This window comes from Erinaceus europaeus, chromosome 2, assembly GCF_950295315.1.
Source record: "Erinaceus europaeus chromosome 2, mEriEur2.1, whole genome shotgun sequence".
Classification (NCBI taxonomy): Eukaryota; Metazoa; Chordata; class Mammalia; order Eulipotyphla; family Erinaceidae; genus Erinaceus; species Erinaceus europaeus.
The window spans coordinates 187,129,736-187,156,206 of record NC_080163.1 but is presented as its reverse complement, the minus strand read 5'-3'; the positions used below and the strand labels follow the sequence as shown (position 1 = coordinate 187,156,206).

Sequence of the window (26,471 nt, the reverse complement as noted above, 5' to 3'; positions counted from 1 at the left end):
GGATCAAAGAGGAAGGTGAATTGACAAGTTGCCCTGGGTCTGAGCCAACTGTGGCCTGGGGTGTGGAAGAGGATGGAGCTGAGTCAGTAGCACTTGCCACATCCTTCTGCTACTTAAAGTCCCCCAGCCAGACCCCTAGCACCACTGCCTGGCCTCCCTGGCACCATGGCTCAGACCTCTGTAAGTGCTCTGGGGATCCTGGATGAGGTATTTGGGACCAAGGCTGCAGAGACAGGGAGGGCTGGCCTGCTGGGGTCTCCACTGCGCAGGGGAAAGTGGGTGGGATGGAGTCTCTGAGTGTCTGGCTGTGCTTCTGGGTTGATGTCCCCTATCTTGTGTTGCCCCTTCCTCAGGTGCTTTTTTCTTGGTCTCTCTCTCTCTCTCCTAAATTAAAAAAAAATTTTTTTTTGCCTCCAGTTACTGTGTATCACTGTGGGCCGTGTGAATCCACTGCCCCTCACAACCAGTTTTTCCTTAAAAAAATTTTTTTTGTAAGACAAGGAGAAATTGAGAGGGGCAAGGATATATTGAGAGAGAGAGAAAATTAGACACCTGATGACCTTCTCACCACTTGTGACGTGTCCCCTCAGCAGGTGAGGAGCAGGGAGGTTGGAGTCCATGCCTTTGAGCATAGTGTTGTGTGTGCTTAGCCAGGTGTGCCACCACCTGCTCCCTCCTCCTGATTTCTCCAAATATTTTCAGTGGATTATTTCTTTCCATCTCTAATTCTTTCCTTGTGTGGCTCTCTCTCTCTCTGTGTCTCTCTGTTCATAGGTCCTGTCTTCTCTCTGCTTTCTGCTCATCTCCATCTTGGTCTGTTATTCCCTGGAGGTTGACCCACCATCTCTCTCCTGTCTCCCTGTTACACCCTCCCCTAGTCAGCACAGAATGTGCCCTACGTGATCTCACTGCCCAATGGCATTGAACTTGGTGGTGTGGTGAAAATTCGTGGGACTGTTCCTGAGAATGCTGACAGGTGAGTCTCCAGCTCACACCATTGATATTATTGTAGAGACAATGAAAGAGTCAATCATGATGATAAGGGCTTTTGTTGCTGGAGATCAGAGACCATTGGGAGCAGGAAAGTAACCCTTCCTAAGTGCAGCTACTCCCTTTCTCTTAGCTTGGAGCTTGTTTTTTTTTTTTTTTACTTCATTTCTTTTCTTCTCTAGAATACTGCTCGTTTCTGGCTTATGGAGGTGCCAGGGCTAGAATCTGGGCCTTTGTATTCTGATATGAAAGTTAGTTTCATAGGTACTACTCTCACTTCAAGTCATACTCTGCAGATTTTATGACCAGCATATATGTTGGGGGAGGGTGCTCCAAGTGGGAGAGTCTCCAGGTTCCTCCTCCATCCAATAACCTGCTCCCAGCCTTATGGGCCACTTTGCCACCTTTTTCTTGCTTGAAGATAGTTCTTCAAAAAGAGGCTTCTGGGAAATGTACTTCTCCATTCCCTTTCAGTGTTTTATCAGCTGTGCAGTATATGCCAGCTGTGCTTCTGAGTCTACAGGTCAGTGGAGCAAGGTAGCAGTCTGCAGTGACCTCTAATGTGTGCACAGGGCTGTGCTCTGCTGACTGGCCAGCCTGTCCCATGGTGCTAGACCTTGGTGTGTGTGTGTATGTGTGTGTGTGTGTGTGTGTGTGTGTGTGAGAGAGAGAGAGAGAGAGAGAGAGAGAGAGAGATCTCCCTGACATCTCTCTGATCCTCTCCTACTCTCCCTCTTTTCCCCTCTTCCCCAACCCACAGGTTCCATGTAGACCTGGTGTGTAGCATGGGGCAGGATCCTGACATTGCCCTGCATTTCAACCCCCGTTTTAATGAGAACAAGGTGATCTTCAACAGTCGGAAGAGTGGCTCTTGGGGCACAGAAGAGTTTGGGCATAATTTTCCCTTCAGATATGGGCAAGCCTTTGAGGTGCTGATCATCACTGACCAAGAAGGTTTCAAGGTGCGTGTCAGCTCCCAGGGCTCAAGTCCAGACTCAGGTGGGGAAGTCTAGGAGGTCCTTGAAGAGGTGGGGTTCAGAGACTGGGCAAAGCACCTCAGTCTCTCTCTGGTGTTGCAACCCCACTAGTTTCAGGTAGGCCAGTGTGGCCATGTCATGGACCAGGAGTGGGATCATGTCCCCAAAGGGCAGGTGTCCTGGCAAGAACTTGGGGCCATAACTCACCATTTCAGACCTTCTTTGTGCTGAAGATGAGCTTCTGCATCATGGACAAGGAGGAGTTGGGGACTGAGCCCTGAGAAAAAATCCCTGTTGTGAGTGGTCACTGCAGACCCTCAACCTCCAGGCCATTGCCCATGGAAGTCTGCAAATCAGGACTAGGCCATGGTCTCCACCATCATGGTCACAACATAGAATCCACAGTAACTAACATGCACAGAAGTGACAGTCAGTTCACCTGACCCTTAGGGGAGAGGTTAGAATAGAATACACCCCATTTATCCTGGGGAACCTGGGTGCCAGTGAGGTGGTGAACTTGACCTGGTCACTTGGTGGAGGTCTGAGTCTGGAATGACTCAGCCACCCGACTTTGTTGGAAAATGGGCCCACTCTCACAGAAAGTCCAGGCCATTGTTTCCATGAGGTCTGAGCGGGTTGACACCCAGCTCTCCTTTCAGGTTGAGACAAGGGCAATTTCCCCCAGTCTGTGGAATTTATGACGGCTGGACCCCTGGACATGGGCGTCTTTCTCCACATGCCACCTCCCCCTTCCTTCTTTAATTAAAAGTCATGGATTACTGTGTTAACCTTAAAACCACCAGTAAACATCTTGATTGCTCAGCTGCTCCCCCTTTTACCTTTCCCCCTAACTGCCCAAAAGTGCATTCAATTTACCTCCAGAAAAATGTACATTGTAAAGGTTATGTCAAACAGTCTGTTGGTCAAAATGTAAGTATGCATTGTATTGCTCTGTGTTTGGGTTAATAGATACCCAAACCTTCCCCCTGAGTTATGGCCTATATTTTACCTGCTTTTTCTTTCAATAAACAAATTGTCCCATTGAGGCTTTCCCAAAGCTGACTGCCCTGTCTTTCTGCACACTTTGCCCTCAGCTTGCAGAGCTACCCCAGAACTCCCAGGGGGCCACTCTGATTCTCTCCTCAGCTGGCCAGGGGTGAGGGGAACTCAGAGTGAGCCCATATAACTTCAGAAGCCTAAGTATTGCTATCCTATCCCGTAGGTTATTATAGGGGACCAGAAATATCACCATTTCTGCTACCGGATCCCTCTGTCTGAAGTGTGCGGGTTGGAGGTGAGCGGGGATGTGATGTTGGAGTTAGTGAACGTCGTCTGAGCTCGAGAGATGAGCGCAGGATGAGAGCAAGATGGAGTCTTGTCTTGGATGATAATAAAGTTTTAGTTTCCAGAAAACTTATCTGTGCCTGTGTCTTCATGTGTGTGAGGAATGTGAATCAGGGCGGTGAAGATACAGACCAAGGGTCACACAGTGGTTATTAATTATGAGGGGTGGTGTGGTTCAGGTCTGAGCTCTGAGGCACCTCCTGGCTATGATAATCTGGCAGGGCTGTGACAAAGTTGAAATGGGGCTCTGTCTTGTCCTCAGACAGCACTTGCAAAGCAGCTAGGTGCTGATGGGGGGAGGCTTGAGCTGCATCATGGACAAGGAGGAGTTGGGGACTGAGCAATTGGAGGGGATTCCAAGCCATGCTCTGGGGACCCTGTGGTCATCTAATGAGCCTGCAAACTGGGGACCACATGCCTGGGTCTTGAGGAGTCACCCAGCAGAGAGGTTGTCTGAAACCTCTCCTGCATCCCTGAGCACCTGCCCTTGTCCTTCCCTGTCCCCCTGTCCCCTGGGCTCAGCAGTGTCCTGACAAGCAGAGCAGAGTGTTACTGAGGTCCCTCTCCTTAGTCAGTACTTAGCTCCAGATACTGCAGTGACTCCTGAAATTCAGGCTCAGTCCCTCTCTTCTTGAGGTTTCTAATGTTCCAAGGTCTCTGATCTGATCACATGGCTGGTCTGTTGTCTTCTCAGTAGACTGGATCCCAGTCTACAAGGGATCAGACTTCTTCCTTTTCTTTGTTTCTGTGATGTCAGAAACAAGCAGTGCAGGAAGGGGAGACAGCATAATGGACTGGCCTACAGACTTTCATGCCTGAGGCTTTGAGTTCCCAGGTTCTATCCCTTGACCCATCATAAGTCACATCTGTGCAGTTCTTTACAAAAATAAAAAAATAAAAATCGGACAACCCTCTAAAATAAAGAAGCATGCCTGTGAGTTATCAACCAGCTAGGTGATTTACTTTTCTTTTTTTAAAATTATTTTTCTTTTATTTATTTATTGTATATTCAGATTGAGAGGGAAAGATAGAGAGGGAGAGGGACAAAGAGGCATCTGTAGCCCCGTTTTGCCACTGGCAAAGCTTTCCACTTGCAGGTTGGGATGGGGGTTATTAATACTATTTTTTCCTTTATTGAGGGATTAGTGTTTTACATTTGACAGTAAATATAACAGTTTGTACATGCATAGCATTTTTCAGTTTGCTATTAATACTATTAAGTGTTCCTACAATATGAGCTCAAGGGGAGAGTGCAGAGTCACCCAGGAGGAAGGAATATTGTTAGCCTGTCAGGAGTCTAAGTCAGGTGTGCCCAGGGGGCGTGGCCAGGGATGGAGCTGAGTCAGCAGGACCAGCCACGCCCTCCTGCTACTTAAAATCCAGCAACCATATCTCTGGAACCAACGCCTGACTCATTGTCATAGAGCTGACACCAAGTTCTGTGAGGGGATCTGGGTTTGGGGTGTTTGGGATCTAAGGCTGTGCAGTCTCGGGGAGGACTGGCAATTTTGAGGTCTCCACCACCTAGGAGTGAGTGAGTGGGTGGGACGGTGTCTCTGAGGGTCTAGGCTGTGCCTCTGGTTTGAATACCCTCCCAGTGCTGCCTCTTCCTCTGGTGCTTCCCTTTGTATTATTTTTAATAGAAATTAATTTTTTTAAACCAGGACACTGCTCAGCTCTAGTTTATGGTGGTGCTGAGAACCTGAAGGGCCTTGGACTCTCACACATGAAAGTCTTTTAGTATACCACTATGCTATTTCATTGGCCCTCTTTGAATATTTCTCAGCAAATTCTTAGAGAGAGAGAGACCTGTAGCATGGCTTCTCCACTTGTGGAGCTTTCCCCCAGCAGATGGCTACCAGAGACTCGATCCTGGGTCCTTGTGCACTGTAACATGTGCGCTCAACACGTATCCATAAACTACTGCAAAATATATACCTGAAAGCAGGACTACACTAGAGTTTGCAGTGAGTACCTCCCTAACACTTCCTCTCCACTATTCCAAGCTTGGGATCCATGATTGCTCAACAAATTGTTTGGCTTCATATGTTAACTCTCTTTTCAATCACCAGGTTCCAGATGCCACCAGGATGCTGGCTAGGCTTCCCTGGATTGAAGACCCCACCAATGTGTCCTGGAGCTCAGCTTCCCCAGAGTCACACCCTACTAGGAAAAGAGAGAGGCAGACTGGGGGTATGGACCGACCAGTCAACGCCCATGTTCAGCGGGGAAGCAATTACAGAAGCCAGACCTTCTACCTTCTGCAACCCTCAACGACCCTGGGTCCATGCTCCCAGAGGGCTAGAGAATGGGAAAGCTACCATGGGAGGGGGTGGGTTATGGGGATTGGGTGTTGGGAATTGTGTGGAGTTGTACCCCTCCTACCTTATGCTTTTGTTCACTAATCCTTTCTTAAATAAAAAATTAAAAAAAAATGTGCGCTCAACCAGGTGTGCCACTACCTGGCCCTGGAGTCTATTTTCTAATTAAAAACTTAATAATGATTAATAATATTGTAGGATAACAGGGGTATAATTCCATACAGTTACCACTACCAGAGTTCTGTGTCCCATCCTCTCCATTAGAAGATTCTCTATTCCTTATCCCTGTGGGAATATGGATCAAAATTCTTTATGGGGTGCAGAAGATGGAAGGTCTGGCTTCTATAATTATTTTTCCACTGGACATGGACATTGGCAGGTCGATCAATATCCCCAGCTTGTTTCTATCTTTCCTTAGTTGGGGTATGGATCTGGGGAGGTATATTTCCAGGACACATTGGTGAGATCTTCTGCCCTGAGAAGTCTGGATGGCAGCCTGGAAGCATCTGCAACATGGTGGCTGAAAGGTGATAGAGTATAAGGCAGGACAAATTGTTTGATAAACAGGAACTCCAAAGGGTAGGAACAGAGCCGATGGAATTAGGTAAACCTCTTCCTTCTGTTGTGTGAGCACCCAGCTCTGTGTGCACTAAGGTGTGTGCTTGTATTTAAAATCCTGGACCATGGTTCTTGACTTCAGTCTGGGTGGCCTCTGTGACATTATCTGAAGGCCTCCCTCCCCACCTCCTATCTCCAACCCACAGATTCCACATGAACCTTGCTACCAGCGAGTTTGCAGATGCTGATAATTCCTTGCTGAGTCAGTAGGACCTGTCACACCCTTCTGCTACTTAAAGTCCCACAGCCAGACCCCCCAGCACCACTGCCTGACATTCCTGGCAACATGGCTCAGACCTCTGTAAGTGCTCTGGGGATCCTGGAGAAGGTGTTTGGGACCAAGACTGCAGAGACAGGGAGGGCTGGGACTGCTGGGGTCTCCATTCCACAGGGGAAAGTGGGTGGGAGGAAGTCTCTGAGGGTCTGGGCTGTGCTTCTGGTTGATGCCCAACTCAGTATTTCCCCCTCCTCTGGTGCTTTCTCCCGGTCTCTCTCTCTCTATCTCTATCTCTCTCTAAATGAATTTTTTTTCTTATTTTTTGCCTCCAATAACTGTGGCTCAGTGTCAGCTGTATGAATCCACTGCCTACTTGTGTATCCTACTTCACCACTTGTGTACACTCATGCTTATAATAATTAGTCTTTGAGTAAAATGATTCAGATAATTAATATTTTTTCTTATTGTCCTGGTGAGGACAAAAGCAGTTACACTCCTATTAGACTATATGAGCAGATTCCTAGAGAACAAGCATTGGTGAAAACAACAGCCTCACACTCAATATTCCTCTCTCTCTCTCTCTCTCTCTGTATGTCTCTCTCCCTTGGCTTCCAGGGTTATCACTGGGGCTCAGTGCTGACATTACAAATCCACTGCTCCTGGTGGCCATTTTTCCATTTTATTGGATAGGACAGAGTGAAATTGAAGGAAGAGGGGGAGACATAGAGGGAGAGAAAGACATCTGTGAACTGCTTCACTGCTTGTGAAGCATCCTCTGTGCAGGTGGGGATGGGGGCTTGAATCTGTATCCTTGCATGGGTCCTTTTGCTTAATTCTATATGTACTTAACTGGGTGCACCACCACCCATCCCCACACTCAGTATTTCAACTCTGAAGGGGTACATGTTCAAATTAATTTCATTTATGTATTTATTTTATTTAGAAAAGGAAACATTGGCACAACCATAGGATAAGAAGGGTATAACTTCACACAACCATAGGATAAGAGGGGTACAACCAGATCTCCATATACCATACCCTCCACTGATCACTTTCTTATTCTTTAACCCTCTGGGAGTATGGACCCAAGGTTATTGTGGGATTCAGAAGGTGGAAGGTCTGGCTTCTGTAATTGCTTCCTCACTGAACATGGGCATTGACAGGTCGATCCATACTCCCAGCCTTCCTCTCCCTTTCCTTGGTAGGGTGGGGCTCTGGGGAAGCAGAGCTCCAGGAAACATTGGTGGGGTTGTCTGTCCAGGGAAGTCTGGATGGCATCATGCTAGCATCTGGAACCTGGTGGCTGAAAAGAGAGTTAACATACAAAGCTAAACAAATTGTTGAACAATCATGAACCTAAAGGCTGGAATAGCGCAGATGAGGAGTTGGAGGGGGTCTCCACTTTGTAGATAGATAGTAGGCATATTTTAGTTATATTCCAAGGGGTCTGTGGCTATACTAGTTTTTTCTCCTTTGCCTGAAATCTGATATGCATGTGGATCCAAGTTATTGTCTGGGGATATGATGTCATGGCTGTAAAAGGAACAGAAAGCTGGATCAGGGAAGAGAGTAGCTCCCTAATATTGGAAAGGGGTATAAATATTGTTGACTATAAACCCAATTTATTTGATTTGGTCTGGGGCCCATATTCAGCTTAGGAGCCTACGTGACCTCAGCATCCCTGTAGATCTGAGCTCATATTCTGTGGTCATCAGTAGGAACATTCCAAGCTGCCCAAATATCGACCCATCTTCCTCAGGTGTAGCATAGAGTTTGTTGTCTAGCCTCCCTTTAAGAGGATGGAACATTGTCTACCATTGTTGATCCAAGTTGAGGGAAAGGTCCTATGGGGGTGCCCACAAAGGGGTCTATTTTGTTGTCCCTCAAATTAATTTCTTAATGTATTTTTAGAATCTTAGTGACAGCAAGGTGTAGAGAGAAACAGAGAGAGTTAGAGAAATCATAGCACCAGGGACCAGGCAGTGGTGCACCGGGTTAAGCACACATAGTACCAAGTATAAAGACCCACAGAAGGATACCGGTTCCAACCCCTGGCTCCCCACCTTTGGGGGGGTTGCTTCACAAGCAGGGAAATAGGTCTACAGGTGTCCATCTTTCTCTCTTCTACTCTATCTTCTCCTCCTCTGTCAATTTCTCTCTGTCCTATCAAAAAAAATTGAAAAAAAAAAGGCCACTGGAGCAGTGGATTTATAGTACAGTCACTGAGGCTCAGTAATAAACCTGGAGACAAAGAAGAAGGAGGAGAAGGAGGAAGAGGAGGAGCAGGAGGAGAAAGAGGAGGAGGAGGAGGAGGAGGAGGAGAAGAAGAAGATCATAGCACTGAAGTGTTCTTCAGTGTGGTGGGGAGTAGGCTCGAACACAAGTCCTGTGTATGGCAAAGCAGTGCACATACACTCTCTCTTATGTTAATAAATAGATGAATATTTAGATGTATTCATGAAGCTATATATCTCAAAGCAAGAAAGGCAAGCAATTAGACTTCACTAGACATAACATCCTCCTGTTTACAATCGTAAAGCCACTTGCCATTATTATTTTTTTATGCCAAGTTTAGTGCATAACCTCTTTTTTTGGTTGATATGACAACAGATGACATTTCAGGCTGTTTCTGATTTGGACATTTCTGTCAAAATTCCAACTTGAACTGATAAAGTCCTGCTATGTCTTTGAATTTTTGCCAGTGAAATATAGAAAAAGGCATACTTCAAGGGTGTAGGTGCAGCTTACCTGGTAGAGTAAACATGTTACTGTTTGTGAGGAACTGGGTTCAATCCCTTTCACCCTACCTGCAATGTGGGAGGCTTTATGGGCAGTGGAAGTGTGCTGTAGGAGTCTCTTCTGGTAGGGACTGCACTACTCTCTGAAGGGAGCTGGGTCAACATACTTTTCTTGTGTTTGGGAGCTACTGTCTGCCATAAGCCAGCTGTCAAGCCCTACTCTCAACTCTGACACCGTCTTTCCAGATAATTCTTTTAGTCCACCTGTGTGTTAGCTATAGGGCTCAGGCAAAAATTAGTAAAGTCATGGGCCCCTCCAAATACTTCCTAGTTTCTTTCCACACAAAGACTCCTAGTTTCATCTGCTCTATTCCACCATGTCCAGCAGAGAAGCAATTATCGAAGCCAGACCTTCCACCTTCTGCACCCCATAAAAAATTTTGGTTAATATTCCCAGAGAGAAAAAAATAAGAAAATTTCCAATGAAAGGATGGGACATGGAATTCTGGTGGTAGGAACTGTATGGAATTATATGTCTGTTATCTTATAATCTTGTTAGTAATTACTGAATAACTAAAAAAAATTAAAATAAAAAGAGAGAGGGAGAGGGACTCAGCCTGTCTTTAAGGAGTCACTACAGCATCTGGAGCTGAGTACTGACTAAGGAGAGGGACCCCAGCAAAACCCTGTTCTCTCCCAGTCACTCCCCAGGGGAGACTGGTCAGGACACTGCTGGGCCCAGGGGACAGAAGGACAGGGGAGGATAAGGGCAGGTGCTCAGGGAGACAGGAGAGGTTTCAGACACCTTCTGTCCAGGGTGGGATCCCCAAGACCCAGGCATTTGGTCCACAAGTTTGCTGGCTCTTTAGATGAGCATGGGGTCCCCAGAGAATAGCCTGGGTTCCCCTCCAAAGTTGCAGCTCAAGCCTCTCCCCATCAACACCTAGCTGCTTCACAGAATTCTGCCTGAGGACAAGACAGAGGCCCACAGACTAGGTCACAGCCCTCTCAAGGTCTCCCAGCTAGGAGGTGCCTCAGAGCTCAGGCCTAAACCCCCCATAATGAATAATCACTGTGTGACCCTTGGTCTGTGTCTTTACCTCTCTTATTCACATTCCTCACCCACATGTAGGAGACATAGACACAGATAAGCATGTTGGGACCTGAGTTTATTTATCATCTGAGATCAGGCTCCATGCCTGTCTACTCTCATATCATGGGCTTAGCAGACTTTGACTGACTCCAGGATGATGTTCCTGCCCACCACCAAATAGCCCACTGTCTGCAGGGGCATCCGGTGGCAGAAGTGATAAGACTGGCTCCCCACCAGGACCTGCAATGACACAGTGGGGCTTAAGCTCTCAGCTCCAAATAGACAGCTTTCTTAGGTCTATCACATAGAAAATGCAGAACTGAAAAGCCACCACGAGTGGAGGAAAGATCATATGTCTCAGAGATTTGTGCGTCAGGGGCCTCCTTCAGAAAAGAAGCATAGGAACTGGACAAAAGTCCATGAAATAAGAAACTGAGCCAGGTCACTTAGAGAGAAAAAACCTGGAGGATGAGCCCATCTGCTAGCCCCACTCTGGGCTTTCTCCCAGGGCTGCTCCCTCCTGACTTATTCCAGAAAGACAGTGGACCCACAGCTCACCATGACAGGCCCCTCAGTTATTTTGTCATGATGGAGACACAGGAGCCCAGCATGAGCTTGAGGGACCTAGGATCTCCCAGTAACAAACAATCTCTGTCACCATGCAGAACCCCCATGTTGGGCCAAAGAGTGGGGCTGGGTATCTAGTCTTGGTCATGGGTCCCTGCTAGGACACCACCTTTGGGCCCTTGGCTCCTGTTGTTGGTCCATGACCCAGTCACACACCTGCTCTGGGGATCTTGTATGAGGTGTCTGAGACCAAGGCTGCAGACACAGGGAGAGCTGGGCCTTCTGGGGTCTCCATTGCACAGGGGAAAATGGGTGAGAGGGAGTATTCTGAGGGTCTGGCTGTGCTTCCGGGTTGATGTCCCCTACCAGGTATTGCCCCTTCCTCTGGTGATTTCTCCTGGTCTCTCTTTCTCCTAAATAAAAAATGGGATTTTTTTTGTTTTGATTTGTTTTTTCCTTCAGTTACTCAATATATCCATTGCCCCTCACAAGCAGTTTTTTCTTAAAAATTTTTTTTTGTAAGACAGAGAGAAATTGAGAGGGGCAAGGATATATTGAGAGAGAGAGAGAAAAAATTAGACACCTGATGACCTTCTCACCACTTGAAGTGTCCCCTCTGCAGGTGAGGAGCAGGGAGGTTGAAGTCCATGCCTTTGAGCATAGTGTTGTGTGTGCTTAGCCAGGTGTGCCACCCCCTGCTCCCTCCTCCTGATTCTCCAAATCTTTTTCAGTGGACTCTTTCTTTCCATCTCCAGTTCTTTCCCTGTGTGGCTCTCTCTCTATCTCTCTGTTCATAGGTCCTGTCTTCTTTCTGCTCATCTCCATCTTGGTCTGTTATTCACTGGAGGTTGACCCACCATCTCTCTCCTGTCTCCCTGTTATACCCTCCCCTAGTCCGCACGGAATGTGCCCTACGTGATCTCACTGCCCAATGGCATTGAACTTGGTGCTATGGTGAAAATTCGTGGGACTGTTCCTGAGAATGCTGACAGGTCAGTTTCCAGCTCACCTCACTGATATTATTGTAGAGACAATGAAAGTGCCAATCATGATGATAAGGGCTTTTGTTGCTGGAGATCAGAGACCATTGGGAGCAGGAAAGTAATCCTTCCTAAGAGCAGCTACTCTCTTCCTCACAGTTAACTTGGAGCATGTGGCTTTTTATTTTCCTTTTTAAAAATTTTCCTTTCCTTTTTTTATTCCATAGAATACTGCTCATTTCTGGCTTATGGAGTGTGCCAGGGCTAGAATCTGGAGATTTGTATTAGGACATGAAAGTTGGTTTCATAGGTACTACCCTCACTTCAAGTCATACTCTACAGATTTTATGACCAGCATATATGGGGGGGGAGGGTGCGCCAAGTGGGAGAGTCTCCAGGTTCCTCCTCCATCCAATAACCTGCTCCCAGCCTTATGGGCCACTTTGCCACCTTTTTCTTGCTTGAAGATAGTTCTTCAAAAAGAGGTTTCTGGGAAATGTACTTATCCATTCCCTTTCAGTGTTTTATCAGCTATGCAGTATATTCCAGCTGTGCTTCTGAGTCTACAGGTCAGTGGAGCAAGGTAGCAGTCTGCAGTGACCTCTAATGTGTGCACAGGGCTGTGCTCTGCTGACTGGCAAGCCTGTCTCATGGTGCTAGGCCTCGGTGTGTGTGTGTTTGTGTGATCTCCCTGACATCTCTCTGATCCCCTCCCACTCTCCCTCTTTCCCCCTCTCCTCCAACCCACAGGTTCCAGATAGACTTGATGTGTAGCAAGGGGCAGGAGCCTGACATTGCCCTGCATTTCAACCCACGTTTTGATCAAAACAAGGTTGTCTTCAACAGTCGGAAGAGTGGCTCTTGGGGCACAGAGGAGTATGGGCATGATTTTCCCTTCAGACACAGGCAGGCCTTTGAGGTGCTGATCATCACTGACCAAGAAGGTTTCAAGGTACGTGTCATCCCCCAGAGCTCAAGTCCAGACTCAGGTGGGGAAGTCTAGGAGGTCCTTGAAGAGGTGGGGTTCAGAGGCTGGGCAAAGCACCTCAGTCTCTCTCTGGTGTTGCAACCCCACTAGTTTCAGGTAGGCCAGTGTGGCCATGTCATGGACCAGGAGTGGGATCATGTCCCCAAAGGGCAGATGTCCTGGCAAGAACTTGGGGCCATAACTCACCATTTCAGACCTTCTTTGTGCTGAAGATGAGCTTCTGCATCATGGACAAGGAGGAGTTGGGGACTGAGCTCTGAAAAAAAATCCCTGTTGAGAGTGGTCACTGCAGACCCTCAACCTCCAGGCCATTGCCCATGGAAGTCTGCAGATCAGGACTAGGCCATGGTCTTCACCATCATGGTCACAACATAGAATCCACAGTAGCTAACATGCACAGAAGTGGCATTCAGCTCACTTGACCCTCAGGGGAGAGGTTAGAATAAAATACACCCCATTTATCCTGGGGAACCTGGGTGCCAGTGAGGTGGTGAACTTGACCTGGTCACTTGGTGGAGGTCTGAGTCAGGAGTGACCAAGCCACTCGACTTCAGAAGTCTATGCATTGCTGTCCAATCCTGTAGGTTGTTATAGGGGACCAGAAGTATCACCACTTCCGCTACCGGATCCCTCTGTCTGAAGTGTGCGGGTTGGAGGTGAGCGGGAAGGTGATGCTGGAGTCAGTGAACATCTTCTGAGCCCGAGAGATGAGAGCAGGATGAAAGGAGTCTGGTGTTGGATGATAATAAAGTCTTAGTTCACAACACACTTATCTGTGTCTGTGTCTCCTTCATGTGGCTGAGGAGTGTGAATCAGGGAGGTGAAGACACAGACCGATGGTCACACAATGATTATTGATTATGGGTGTTGATGGTGTTCATGATTGAGCTCTGAGGCAACTCCTGACTGGGAGACCTGCAGGGCTGTGACCTTGTCTGTGGGGCTCTGTCTTGTCCTCAGGCAGCACTTTGCAAAGCAGTCAGGTGCTGATGGGGGGAGGTTTGAGCTGCAGCTTTGGAGGGGATTCCAAACCATTCTCTGGGGACCCTGTGGTCATCTAATGAGCATGCAAACTGGGGGATCACATGCTTGAGTCTTGAGGACCCCATCCTATAGAGAAGGTTTCCGAAACCTCTCCTGCCTCCCTGAGCACCTGCCCTTGTCCTTCCTGTCCCCTGGTCTCAGCAGTGTTCTGACAAGACTCCCCTTGTGAGTGACTGTGGCAGAGCAGGGTGTTACTGAGGTCCCTCTCCTTAGTCAGTACTTAGCTCCAGATGCTGCAGTAACTCCTGAAATGCAGGCTCAGTCCCTCTCTTCTTCAGGTTTCTGATGTTCCAAGGTCTCTACTCTGATCACATGGCTGGGCTGTTGTTTTCTCAATAGACTGGATCCCTCCCTGTCTATATGGGATCAGACTTCTTCCTTTTCTTTGTTTAGAAACAAGCAATGCAGGTGGGGGAGATAACATAATCGACTTGCCTACAGACTCTCATGCCTGAGGCTCTGCGGCCCTTGGTTCTGTCCCCTAACCCACCACAAGTCACAGCTGTGCAGTGCTCTTGCAAAAATTAAAAAATAAAAAACAGGCAATCTGCCCAAATAAAGAAGCATGCCTGTGAGTTATCAACCAGCAAGATGATGTACTTTTCTTTTCTTAAAACTATTTTTTAAAAATTAACTTTATTTATTTATTGGATATCTAGAAATTGAGAGGGAAGGATAGAGAGGGAGAGAGACAGAGAGACACCTGCATCCCTGCGTCACCACTTGCAAAGTCTTCCCCCTGCAAAGTCTTCCCTGGGGGGACTAGGGACTCAAACCCTAGGGGCTCAAACTCCTTGCGTATTGTAACATGTGCACTCCACAAGGCGTGCCACTGCTGGGCTCTGGCAATTTTCTTTTCTAGAAAAGGATTTCCACACTCACCAAAAATTCAGCAGTTAAGCAGGTTGGCCAGTCTGCAAGGCTCTTTATTCCTAAGGCAAATTTGAAACTGCCCCATGGTCACCTCTCATTGGTGGTTTTGAGCTCACATTCTTAACCTTATTGGCTAGATGATTGTCTTTGGAAAGGCTGCAGCAAAGGGAGGAAGCAGGAAGAAGTGCAAGAAGTACGGTGTGTGGTGTGTGCACAGTTCCACATTTTTGTGTAGGGACAAAATAGGTGGCCAAACAGAAGTATTGGGGCTGTGCTGGGATTTCCCAGTTCTTGCCCTGGAGTGTGTGGTTGAAATGGAGAAACCTTAGGGCTACTGTTTGGTAGAATATACAGTTGTGATATCTCCTCCATCATTTACAATTCTATTAATTTGAGTGTTCTCTCTTTTTTGTTTGGTGAGTCTGGCTAGGGGTTTGTCAATTTTGTTTAATTTTTCAAAGAACCAACATTTGGCTTCATTGATCTTTTGTATGGTTCTTTTATTTTTGATGTTGTTTATTTCTGCTCTAATTTTAGTGATTTCTGTCCTTCTGGTTGCTTTAGGGTTCCTTTGTTCCTCTTCCTCTAAGTCCTTGAAGTGTGCAGTAAGGTCGTTCATTTGAGGTTTTTCTTGTTGTTTAATGTGTGATTGTATGGCTATCAGTTTCCCTCTCAGTACTGCTTTAGCTGTGTCCCAAATATTTTGATAGGTTGTGTCTTCATTTTCATTTGTTTCCAGGAACATTTGAATTTCCTGCTTGAGTGAATCTCTGACCCAGTGGTTCTTAAGGAGTATGTTGTTTAGTTTCCAAATTCTGTGTCTTTTAATAATTTTCTGTTTGTTGTTAAATGTTAGTTTTACTCCACTGTGGTCTGAGAAGATACTTGGGATGATTTCGATGCTCTTGAATTTATTGATGCTGTCTTTGTGGCCTAACATGTAGTCTATCCTTGAGTATGTGTTATGTGGATTTGAAAAGAAGGTGTATTCCAGTTTTTTTGGGTGAAGGACTCTGAAAATGTCCAAGAGGTCTAGTCTGTCAATCTCGTCATTCAATTCTCTTGTATCTTTGTTGGTTCTCTGCTTTGTTGATCTGTCTAAGTGTGAGAGTGGGGTATTGAAGTCTTCCACTATTATTGTATTACTATTGATGTATTTTTGAAATTCTTTCAGTAAGTGATTGATGTATTTAGATGGTCCCTCATTGGGTGCATAGATATTAATAAATTGTTAAGTCTTCTTGGCTGATTGATCCTCTAATCATTATGTAATATCCTTGCCTATACTTTATTACTTTGTTTAATTTAAAATCTAATGTGTCTGAGATGAGAATGGCTGTTCCTGCCCTTTTTTTTGGTCCATTAGCCTGTATGATAGTTTTCTATCCTTTCACTTTAAGTCTGTGTTTATCTTGTTGTGACAGATGGGATTCTTGCAAGCAGCATATGGTTGGGTTATGTTTTCTGATCCATCCCCCAACTCTGTGCCTTTTGATGGGTGAGTTTAAGCCATTGACATTTATTGAAATTATGGATTTAATGTATTGTAGTGCCACTGTTTAAAAAAATTTTGTTTGCTCTGATATATTGCAAGTATTATAGTGATGTTCTTGTTTATAAGAGGTCTTTTATAACCTCTTTCAGGGCTGGTTTGGTGATGGTTGCCTCCTTTAACTGTTGTTTGTCTAAGAAGGTTTTGATCCCTCCATCTAGTTTGAATGAAAGTCTAGCAGGATGTATTATCCTTGGTTGAAACCCTTTTTCATTCAGGGCTCGATAGATATCTTGCCATTCTCTTCTGGCTTTTAGAGTTTGAGTGGAGAAGTCTGCAGATAATCTTATGGGTTTTCCCCTGTATGTGACTTTTTGTTTCTCTCTTGCAGCCTTTAGGATCCTTTCTTTATCCTTACTCCTTCTCATTGTGACTATGATGTGTCTTGGTGTCTTCAGGTCTGGGTTGATTCTGTTTGGAACTCTCTGGGCCTCTTGAATCTTGATGTCCTTTCTGTTATTCAGGTCTGGGAAGTTTTCTTCTATTATTTCCTCTAGAATGTTTGCTTCCCCTTCCTCTCTTTCTTCCTCTTGCAGGCCAATTATATGAATGTTACTTCTTTTGAGATCATCCCATATGTCTCTGTTGTTGTTTTCAGTGTCTCTCAATCTCTTTTTGAGCTCTTTCACCTCTTTCTTAGTTTTCTCTAACTCCTCTTCTGTCTGACTAATTCTGTTTTCTGATTCTGTTAGTCTGCTTTCCCTTGCCTCAGTTTCTTTCTTCATTACAGCTATTTCAGCTTTCAGTTTTCTAACTGCCTCAAGATAATCAGTATTTTCCTTGGGGGGTCTCAACTGTTGTTTCCCTAATACTGCCATTCCTTTCCTCCAATGTTGTTTTCATTTCTGTGATTAATAAGCTTATTATTGCTTGCATACTTTTCTTATCTATGGTTACTTCTGGCTGATTTGTAGTTTATTCTGGGCTCTTGTCTTAATTCATTGGAGTAGCAGTTTTATTTGTTTTTGATCTATCCATTTTTTAATTTATGTGTTTCTTTTTTATGCTCTGTTGTTCCTCAGTTGTATTTTGAGTACAAGCAACACTGTACTAAATACCTTTATGACAATTGCACTCACCAGCCTCAGGAATTACAATAGCAACTGAAGCAAGTATTGAAGCAGTTTAATCACTACCAGTTAGCTAAACAATGTCTCCAGTCCGTGAAAAAATAGTAACCAAATCCCAGTGAAGAAGAAAGAGAAAAGAAAGAAGGGATAGCAAGAATAGACAGTTATGCAAATCTACTACCCACTGTATATTCTAGGGGTAACAACAGGGGAAAGGGAAGTAGAGCAGAGATACACACATAGAGAGTCCACTCTGAGTCAGATTTCTTCCCCAAAATAATTCACAAATTCAGAAAGGTAAAGAAGAAGGAAGGAAGAAGTGTATGAGAAGATAAAAAAAGAAACAAGAGAGAGAAAAGAGAAAAGATAAGAAAAAGAGCTGTAATTAAAGAGCGGTGAAAGGAAAGTTTTTTTATTACTTTATTTTTAATTTAATTTAATTTAATTTTTTAATTGGCTAGGAGGAGGAGGAAGGGGAGAGTCTGTAGAGGAGGTAGGAGTAACGAGACAAGTTCCTCCCACAATAAATAAGATGCCCACTACCCTAGCAATGAAAGATACCCTAAGAGTTAATTCTGATCAATCTAAAGGGGGGAAGATATATGCCTTTATATAATATTAATAATAAAATAGAGCAGGGTAAAAAAAACCCTGTCCCAGATTACCTCAAACCTTGTGAGCAGAGGCAGCTGATTGTTAAGAAAGAAAAAACAACAAATAAAAAAAAACCCTCAGGACTAGACAAGGATAGCTGAAATAGACAGTTATGCAAATCTACTATCCACTGTATATTCTAGGGGTAGCTAAAGGAGGAAGGGAAGTTGAGCAGAGATACTCGCAGTGAGAGTCCACTCTGAGTCAGAATTCTTCCCCCAAATAATTCCCAAACGTGTATCAGTGAATTCAGTGAAAACACACTGTTTGGTGGTGTGGGGGATGGGTCCTGTGGCTTTGGAAGCTGTAGGATTAAGGAAGAAAGGATGACAAGAATGAGAAAAAGAAAAAAAAGAAAGAGAGAGAAAAAAGAAAAAGATAAGAAAAAGAACAGTAATAAAAGAGCGGTAAAAGGAAAGAGTTATTTATTTATTTATTATTATTTAATTAGCTATGCAGGGGTGGGTGGGGGGGTTTGGCTACTTAGAAAGAAAAAAAGGCTAGAGGTTTCAGAAGGGAATAGACTTAGAATGAATGATACTCCCTGGTGGGACAGGAATCTTGGTAAAGAAAGAAGCTCAGCAGGGAAGCCTGCTAGGAGCTGGTCCCCAGGGACTGGTTATGCGGGGGGAAGGGGGTGGAGGTGCAATTTGGGAATAATAATTTAAAAGAAAAAATTTTTTTCCCTTTTTTTTTCTACTCTATTTTTTAACCCAAATTAAGTTATAGTCACCTCCTTGGTGTCACCGCTAGGACCCCTTATTGACTGGCCTACTAAAGGCAGAAAATTCTACCGTTTCCAGATGTGGTCAGAGCTCAAGCCACTAGCAGCTTCTCAGTCCGCCATCTTCCGGGAACCCCCTGTTAATACATTTCTAATAATGACTTGTCCTTTGAAATGATGCCTGTCCTAAAAGCTTAGACCAGGGAGAACAGAAGCAACTGATGGTGTTACTTTAAAAAGACACAGCTATATATAAATAATGTCAAAGGACATAAATTGTGCTGATGTGTAAGATACAGCAAATCCTAACAATGGTATTTTCAAAGTTAACCCAATTGCCAAATAATTTGATTATAGCAACAACTATCTATTGCCTTCTTAAACCCCAAGACAGCAGGAACCTCCTGATTCCTCTATAAAGCCCATTATCTCCCCCAGTCCTGAAACCTCTAGGGTGGGGCTCACTTTCCTGCATGCTTCTCTCAATTCATACCAACTAACACTGCATCTGCTGATCCCAACACAATCAATACAATGTGTACCACCTCGGCATGCTTCACTTCGGACTGTGTCCAGAGTCATTAGATGTGTAATGTCAACCCATTCAGCTTCATTCTTCGGGTGAGACCTTTCCTTTCTCAGGATTCTCTAATTCCATTTAGGGTGGTCACTTCCTAATCAAGGCCCCAAACATAGATATAGGCCAAGTCCCATGAGATAAGGCATATGTACACATGTATCCATAAATTGGGGCAAAATATATACCTGAAAGCAAAAGTGTACAATAGTCTTCAGTGAGTCAGTAAATGAAGCAAGCAAGTAGAAAGACCTAAAAAGGTATCGTAAAGTTCCTAATGGAATAGTTTCTACTTAAACCTAGATACCCTCCTCACCTACTTCATATTACACTTCCCTCAGTCACTCCAAAGCTAAACTTATCAAAGTAAGGACTGCAAAAGCTGCTTCAACACTTGTGAAGCTTTCCACCTGCAGGTAGGGACCAGGGCCTTGAACCTGGATCTTTACACATTATAACATATGCGCTCAACCAGGTGAGCCACCACCCAGCCCCTATCATCTCCCATCCCCTCCCGTCCCCTCCTCTCCCCTCACCTTCCCTCCTCTCTCCTCCACACTCCTCCCCTCCCCTCCCCTCCCCTCCCCTTCCCTCTTCTTTCCTCTCCTCTTTCCTTTCTGCCTATATAATTCCATCTAGGCTTTTATTCTTACAGCCTTGGACTGGTGATCATTAGAGCATGCTTCCTGTGGATGTGTTGGGAAGTGTAGAGACTACATGCTATGTTTATTCTTTTTTTTATTTTTAAATATTTATTTTATTTATTTATTCCCTTTTGTTGCCCTTGTTTTATTGTTGTAGTTATTATTGTTGTTGTCGTTGTTGGATAGGACAGAGAGAAATGGAGAGAGGAGGGGAAGACAGAGAGGAGGAGAGAAAGATAGACACCTGCAGACCTGCTTCACCGCCTGTGAAGCGACTCCCCTGCAGGTGGAGAGCCGGGGTTCGAACCAGGATCCTTATGCCAGTCCTTGTGCTTTGCGCCACCTGCGCTTAACCCGCTGCGCTACAGCCCGACTCCCGCTATGTTTATTCTAAACAGGTGCAGGGTATCCATCAGTTCCCCGTGGGTAAGAGTAAGGTTTCTAGATCACTGTCAGATCAGCTTTCAGACAGGCTGCCCAGTCATCTTCCAAGGAAAGGGAGTGAGGGCAAACCTGAGCCTCACACACAGTCGCAGTTGTGTGGTTTCTTTACTGAATCCATCAGTTGGCTACATGATATGTGTTCTTTGATATGGTTCCCAATTTACTAAGTATTCTAGGCAAATCCTTTTGAACCTGTTGCTAATCTTTTGGTGCCAATACCAGGAAGGATTCAGACTTGATTCTCTCCCAGTCTCCATTCCAGACTGGGTCTTAATTATAACTATGTAAAGGTTTCCTGTGCACACTGCCTTATCTTCACTCTGCTTACCTGCATCGTCATCTCCTCTAAGATCTTGCTCTTGGTTCCTCAAGTCTTACACGCCCCCCCCCTCCAACACCAGGCCCCGACTGTGGCCAACACTAAATGCTAACATGTCTGCCATCTAGTTAACTGTCCTGTGGTGCCATGGCATCATCCACAAGCAGAACTGGCACAGAACAGGTGCTCAGGAATTGAGTGAATCGGAGTGCATCAAGGAAGGACACATGCAGCGATTGGGGAAGAAACCTCACACCCTAGTGGGCAGTGGGCTGGGTTTCTATTCAATTTATTTGAGAAGTTTCAGATTCCCATCCACTTGGGGTGGTTGATCATCTGCATGGGAACCTGGTGCCCAAGATCCTAGAAAGTATTTTTAAGTTACCACCACCACCAGAGGACATGGGGAAGGTCAGAGTCAGGACTCATGAACATGGGAATGTTGACACAGGAAGCAGGGCACAGAAATCACAACTTCTGAAGTCTGGAGGTGAGCTGACATAACCTCAGACACCTAGGAGTGTACCAATATTAGATCTCTCTGGGGCTCAAAAGGGACAGAGAGAGAGAAAGAGAAAGAGAGAGATGGAGAGGGAGAGAGAGAGACTACAAAAGGGAGAGATAGATAGATAGATAGATAGATAGATAGATAGATAGATAGATAGAGTATATTTAGTCTGGACTGCAGGCTGGATTCTCCATTCTGAGCCCAGGCATTGACACCAGTACAGCTGAGTTGAGGTCTAAGTCACTATATGCAAGTGTGTCTGAGAGGAGGCAGCGGCATGGATGGAGATTGGAGAAGAAGGTCCAGTGAAACTGGGAGCATCCAGCTGAGCTGAGCAGAGGACGCATGAGGACTGGACCAGCAGGAGAGAAACAATGGCTGGAGGCAGTGGGAACACATGACAGGCATTTCTTTCCAGAATGTCTTTCACAGTCTCTTACCTAAGGCAATAAAATCACATTTTCATTCAATAAAAAATAAGGAAGTTAAAAAAGAAAAGAGGAGAGTCGGGCAGTAGTGCAGCAGGTTTAGCGCACATGGAGCAAAGCACAAGGACCAGTGTAAGGATCCTAGTTAGAGCCCTGGCTCCCCACCTGCAAAGGAGTCGCTTCATAGGCGGTAAAGCAGGTCTGCAGGTGTCAATCTTTCTCTCTATCTCTCTGTCTTCCCCTCCTCTCTCAATTCTCTCTGTCCTATCCAACAATGACAACATCAATAAAACAAGGGCAACAAAAGAGAATAAATAAATAAATATAAATATATATATATATATATATATATATATATATATATATATATATATGAAAAGAAAGAGAGAAAGAGTGCCCATTATTACCTTGAAATGGCTTCAAGCTGGTCCTTCATACTTCAAAGTCTTATTTTCTTCATGAGAAAAGTGGGGCACAGAAAAAAGGAGTAAGGCATGGTGAGAGCAGGATCATTTCTTTTTCTTTCTCATTTCTCCTTCCTTCCTTCCTTCCTTCCTTCCTTTCTTTCTTTTTTTGCCAACAGGGTTATTGCTGGGCTCAGTGCCTGCACTACACATCTACCAGTCAGGTAGATGTTTCAATGTTTACATGACAAGACAGAGAGAAATTGAAAGGGGAGAAGGGATAGAGTGGAGGAGAGAATAATAGATACCTGAAAACCTGCTTCACTGCTCATGAAGTGTTCCCCCTGCAGGTGAGGAGTAGGGCTTGAACCCAGGTCCTTGCTCATGCTGATATGTGCACTTAACCAGGTGTGGCACTGCCTGTCTCCCTTAATTTTTATAATAGTTTTTTTTACTTAAAATTTATTTTTTATTCTTATAGGTGATAGAGACAGAAAGAGAGAGAGAGAGAAAGAGATATCCCATAACATCGCTCAGCCTTGGGTTATGGTGGTACCAAGGGCTGATTCTTGAACCTCTAGCCTGAAAAAAGTCCTGTGCTCTAGCATGTTGAGTTTTCTCTCTAATCTTATGCTTCCTTTTGCCAGAGCCCCTTCCATGTTGAGGGCAGAAGACAGCCAGGAGCTAGAGCAGAGCCTAGTAGGAGAATCGTGGTGAAGTCATAAAGGAGAGGCCTACTATGCAGGGAGACTGGCTTACTCAACCTGAATTTCCTTTGTTTGCCCCTGCAGTTCTTTGAGCAGTGATGAGGGTACAGCTCTGCTGTTTGTGGGCTCAAGTGGTGACTAATCCTCTAGCTTTTTTGTTCCAGATTTTTTTTCTGCCCAAATGTTCATCCCAGATGACAACTGGGACCTCATTTGTGTGGGCAGTCTTTGACATTAAGGGGACACCTCATCTGGAAGATCATCCTCACTTGTTACTGGCCTTCCTTCCACTCCAGAACATCCCTAGATAAGATGTAGGCTCCCATCTTTCAGCAAGGTCTGAACCTTCCAAAGGATTAGAATGTCTTCAGGCCAGTCTTCCTGGAGACTGAGAATAGAGCAAGTGCATAAGGTTCACTTTTCTTTTAAAGACATACACTTTATATTCTCTCTTTAATGGATACGCCATCTGAAGCTGTCCAGGTTCTAACCTTGCTGTTTTTAATGTCCGCAGAGTCTCACATGGTGACCCTCCCCATCGCTTATGTTTTCTATTTGAAGCATTTCAACTCATTCTGAGCAGGATTTCTCTATGGCTCTTATACATGGCCTAGGCTGTGGGGATGCACCTCTGAGCAGTTTGAATTTTCCTCTGCCAGGGTCCTAGTGATGGTCTGGATCAACAGTGAGAAAACTCAAGCTCAGGACTACATTTTATATGAATCACTCCACTGTAAGATTCTTAAACAGCCAAGTAGCATACATATAAACCTCAGGTCAAGGGCCATGCATACTCCTGTTTACTAATTCTCTACCCATCACCACATTTTTTGTTATCATTTTCAATTTGTGATGAAAAATGAGTTACAAGATTGTAGAGGATATAGTTACCAAACACATCCACCACCAAAGAAAGCTCTGTGCCCCCACTTCTTAATATAACCAGCATAGTTCTCACAGAGGCATGTGGTTCTGTTTTTGTTTTTATTTCTTTCTTTTGGCAAGTTCACGGGTTTCAGTACTCTAGATTCCACATGAGTTCTACCAGCTGGTATTAGTCTTTATCCATTTAGCTAAGCAACAGCACCTCCTGTTCCATTCATTTTGTCCCAAAGAACACAGTAAATCACAGAGTAGTACTCCATGAAATAATATTCCATAACTTATTATTTTTTGCCATTTTTCATTTGTGATTAATAATGGCTTACAAAGTTATAAGATTACAGGGTGTAATTTCACACAGGCACCCACCAACCAAGTTCTGTGTCCTCATTTTCCCAAAGGTAACCACCATCATTCTGAATCTTAGCAACAGTTTGTTTGCTTCTGTTTTATTGATTTATTTTACTATTTTATTTTTTAACTTTTTAAATTTATGATTAATAATTGTGTACAGGATTACAATATTACAGTATAGAGTTGCATACCACACCACAACCACCACCAAAGGTCTGTATCCCCCTTTGCAACAGGCTGTATTAGAGGTGGCGGGGAGATGACTCAGGGTAGAGGGATTACACATCTGAGAACCGTGAGGGCTACAGAGGTGTTTAAGCTCCAGGAGGTGGATGCTGTGCCAGCTGATCCCAAAAACAGGGTCTGTATCCGGTGACTGTTGGGGGTGGAAAGGGATGAAGTGAGTCAGCCGGGCCAGCCACACCTATACCTTCTGATACTTAAGGTCACAGCAACCATACACTCATTGTCACTCTTAACACTGCTTGGTCCCCTGTCTCAGCCATGGACAAGTGCTCTGTGAGTGATCTGGAGATCCTGCTGGGTTGGGTGGGACTAAGGCTGCAAAGACTGGGGTAAGGCTGGGGCTTTCAGGGTCTCCATCACACAGGAGAAGATGGGTAGGAGAGTGTTTCTGAGGGTCTGGTTCTGCTTCTCGGTTGACCTCCCACATCGGCCCCAGTGCTGCCCCTACCCCTTCCTCTGTTGCTTCTTTCTTGTTTCTTTCTTCCTTTCTCTGAATATTTATCAGTGGTGTGTGTGTGTGTGTTTATTTCCTTTGCCAATTCTCTATCCAAGTGACTCTTTTTGGTTGTGCCTGATGGTCTCCCAACTTCCTGCTAGTCTCTACATTTAGTACTTTAGTCTCAGAAGCTGGCCAGCTTGACTCTTCATTCCTTGTTATCCCTGATCCTTAGGACCCACTGCCAGTGCCCTACAAATATCCACTGACTGATGGACTCAAAATAGGTAACATGATAAGAATTCAAGGTGCTGTTCCTGACAATTCAACCAGGTGAGTCATGAGAAGACATATGTCTTCAGGGCTCAGCTGAGCTGGGCTTCTTACAGTCGAGCAGAGGGTCATTCTACCATTAAGGTATTGAATCACCAAGCCATGTCTACCCTTGTTGTAGATGGAGATATCATTCCCTCTGCCTGGCTGTGTTGAGTCTTCAAGTCTCCCTAGGAATCTGGGCTCCTAGGACAACCCAGGGTTCTGCATTTCTTGCTGTGTCTTCCAGGAAACTCTCAGGCCCACAGAACGTGTGTTCTGTGGTTTGGCCAGGTCCTGGGCATTGGGGAAAGCTTGGCAAACACCCTGTTGCCTTCTCAAGCGCAGGAAGGGTTCCTGGGTTTCTAGTTGATGGGAAGTACTGTTTCCTGGCTTTGTTCCCAGTCTTCTGTGAAATAGGGATGTGCTGGGGATTTGGGGGCACCCTGGTGTAGATGTTACAGCTCAATGGGAAGAAGGACACCTGGGCCCTATTAGAGTGAATAAAGTAGGTGAGTGTGAATCCAGGTCCCCTTGAAGTGTTTAGAGAGAGAAATACCCTGAAGAGATGGATGACACTGGACAGAGTGCCTGGCCAGCTGTCCACAGAATCTTCTCTATGGGGAATGACACAGCCAAGCTAAGCCCATATGCCAGCCCTGGCAATGGCAGTCCTGACTCCTTGGCCCTTGACTTTGTTTTGGGTGCTGCTCTACCTTGATGTCTACCTAACACCCTCTCCCACAAACACAGCTTCCAGATAAAACTGCCATGCAGTGACACGCAGGATGCTGATATTGCCCTGGATATGTGTGTCAACTTTCATACCCGTCAAGTGGTTTGCAAAGCCATGGTTAATGGGATCCCTGCTCCAGATGTATATGGGAAGATCTTTCCCTTCCACCATAATGTACCCTTTGATGTAATCATCATCACCACCCCAGAAAGCTTCAAGGTGTGTGTGGCCTTAGTGTGTGTGGCCTTAGTGGCAGTAAGAGGCAAGATGCAGATTCCTCCTGCAACTGAGGAAGGTCAGCCTTCCTGGGGTGAGAGTAGGGGTGTAGGGAAGGCTTGCTCAAATTTGGGGAGGGAGACTTCAGTCTCTCTGCTTCCCTCCTGCAGTTCCATAACTGTCACTGCAGCCAAAGACCCAAAGGTGTGGGGACTTAGCAGGAGGCAGGACCTTGTCTATGTGTCTTGACCCTTGTCGGGCTCTTTATGACTGAGGTTGGGGCTCTGCACAGGTGCAGGATGGGCTGGAACAGTTCCTGGGGGAGATTGGCTGGCAAGTGACTCTGACCAGCTTCTAGGGCCCAGGCCATAACACCTTTTCTTTTAAAGGGTGGATTTTCTTTCATATATATATGGAGAGAGAGAGACAGAGAGAGAGAAATTTAGAGAGTAGATAGATAAACAGATAGATTGATTGATGATAGAAAAACCCCTGTAGCACTGCTTCA

General features: G+C 45.2%; 3 protein-coding genes across 4 annotated transcripts in view; 2 read left to right on the top strand and 1 right to left on the bottom strand.

Moving 5' to 3' along the window:
* The first annotated feature begins 40 nt into the window (after positions 1 to 40).
* On the top strand, positions 41 to 3,380 carry LOC132537045 (galectin-7-like). 2 transcript variants are annotated; one of them, XM_060186481.1, is made up of 4 exons: positions 41 to 180; positions 879 to 976; positions 1,751 to 1,952; positions 3,190 to 3,380. In XM_060186481.1, the coding sequence occupies exons 1-4, from the start codon at positions 166 to 168 to the stop codon at positions 3,301 to 3,303; spliced, it is 429 nt and encodes a 142-aa protein (XP_060042464.1). In that variant the 5' UTR covers positions 41 to 165; the 3' UTR covers positions 3,304 to 3,380. The 2 variants fall into 2 exon arrangements, with proteins under 2 accessions (XP_060042464.1, XP_060042463.1); XM_060186480.1 differs by having other exon boundaries at positions 47 to 184; positions 883 to 976.
* Positions 3,381 to 6,413: 3,033 nt separating this feature from the next.
* Positions 6,414 to 13,599, top strand: LOC103114343 (galectin-7-like). Its single transcript, XM_016188525.2, has 4 exons — positions 6,414 to 6,551; positions 11,760 to 11,857; positions 12,596 to 12,797; positions 13,418 to 13,599. The coding sequence occupies exons 1-4, from the start codon at positions 6,537 to 6,539 to the stop codon at positions 13,529 to 13,531; spliced, it is 429 nt and encodes a 142-aa protein (XP_016044011.1). The 5' UTR covers positions 6,414 to 6,536; the 3' UTR covers positions 13,532 to 13,599.
* The window catches only part of LOC132532405 (galectin-7-like), a 43,254-nt gene continuing 27,139 nt past the window's right edge, over positions 10,357 to 26,471 (bottom strand). The window contains exon 4 of the mRNA XM_060185903.1: positions 10,357 to 10,538. Within this exon, the coding sequence (XP_060041886.1) occupies positions 10,428 to 10,538 (111 nt within the window). The 3' untranslated portion in view covers positions 10,357 to 10,427. The remainder of the gene's footprint in view (positions 10,539 to 26,471) is intronic.

What these genes read in the sequence shown, in the direction of transcription:
- LOC132537045 (XM_060186481.1), top strand. An exon ending in GTTCCTGAGAATGCTGACAG is followed by an intron (nt 977 to 1,750) that starts GTGAGTCTCCAG and finishes CCCAACCCACAG; the next exon opens with GTTCCATGTAGACCTGGTGT. An exon ending in CTGACCAAGAAGGTTTCAAG is followed by an intron (nt 1,953 to 3,189) that starts GTGCGTGTCAGC and finishes CCTATCCCGTAG; the next exon opens with GTTATTATAGGGGACCAGAA.
- LOC103114343 (XM_016188525.2), top strand. An exon ending in GTTCCTGAGAATGCTGACAG is followed by an intron (nt 11,858 to 12,595) that starts GTCAGTTTCCAG and finishes TCCAACCCACAG; the next exon opens with GTTCCAGATAGACTTGATGT. An exon ending in CTGACCAAGAAGGTTTCAAG is followed by an intron (nt 12,798 to 13,417) that starts GTACGTGTCATC and finishes CCAATCCTGTAG; the next exon opens with GTTGTTATAGGGGACCAGAA.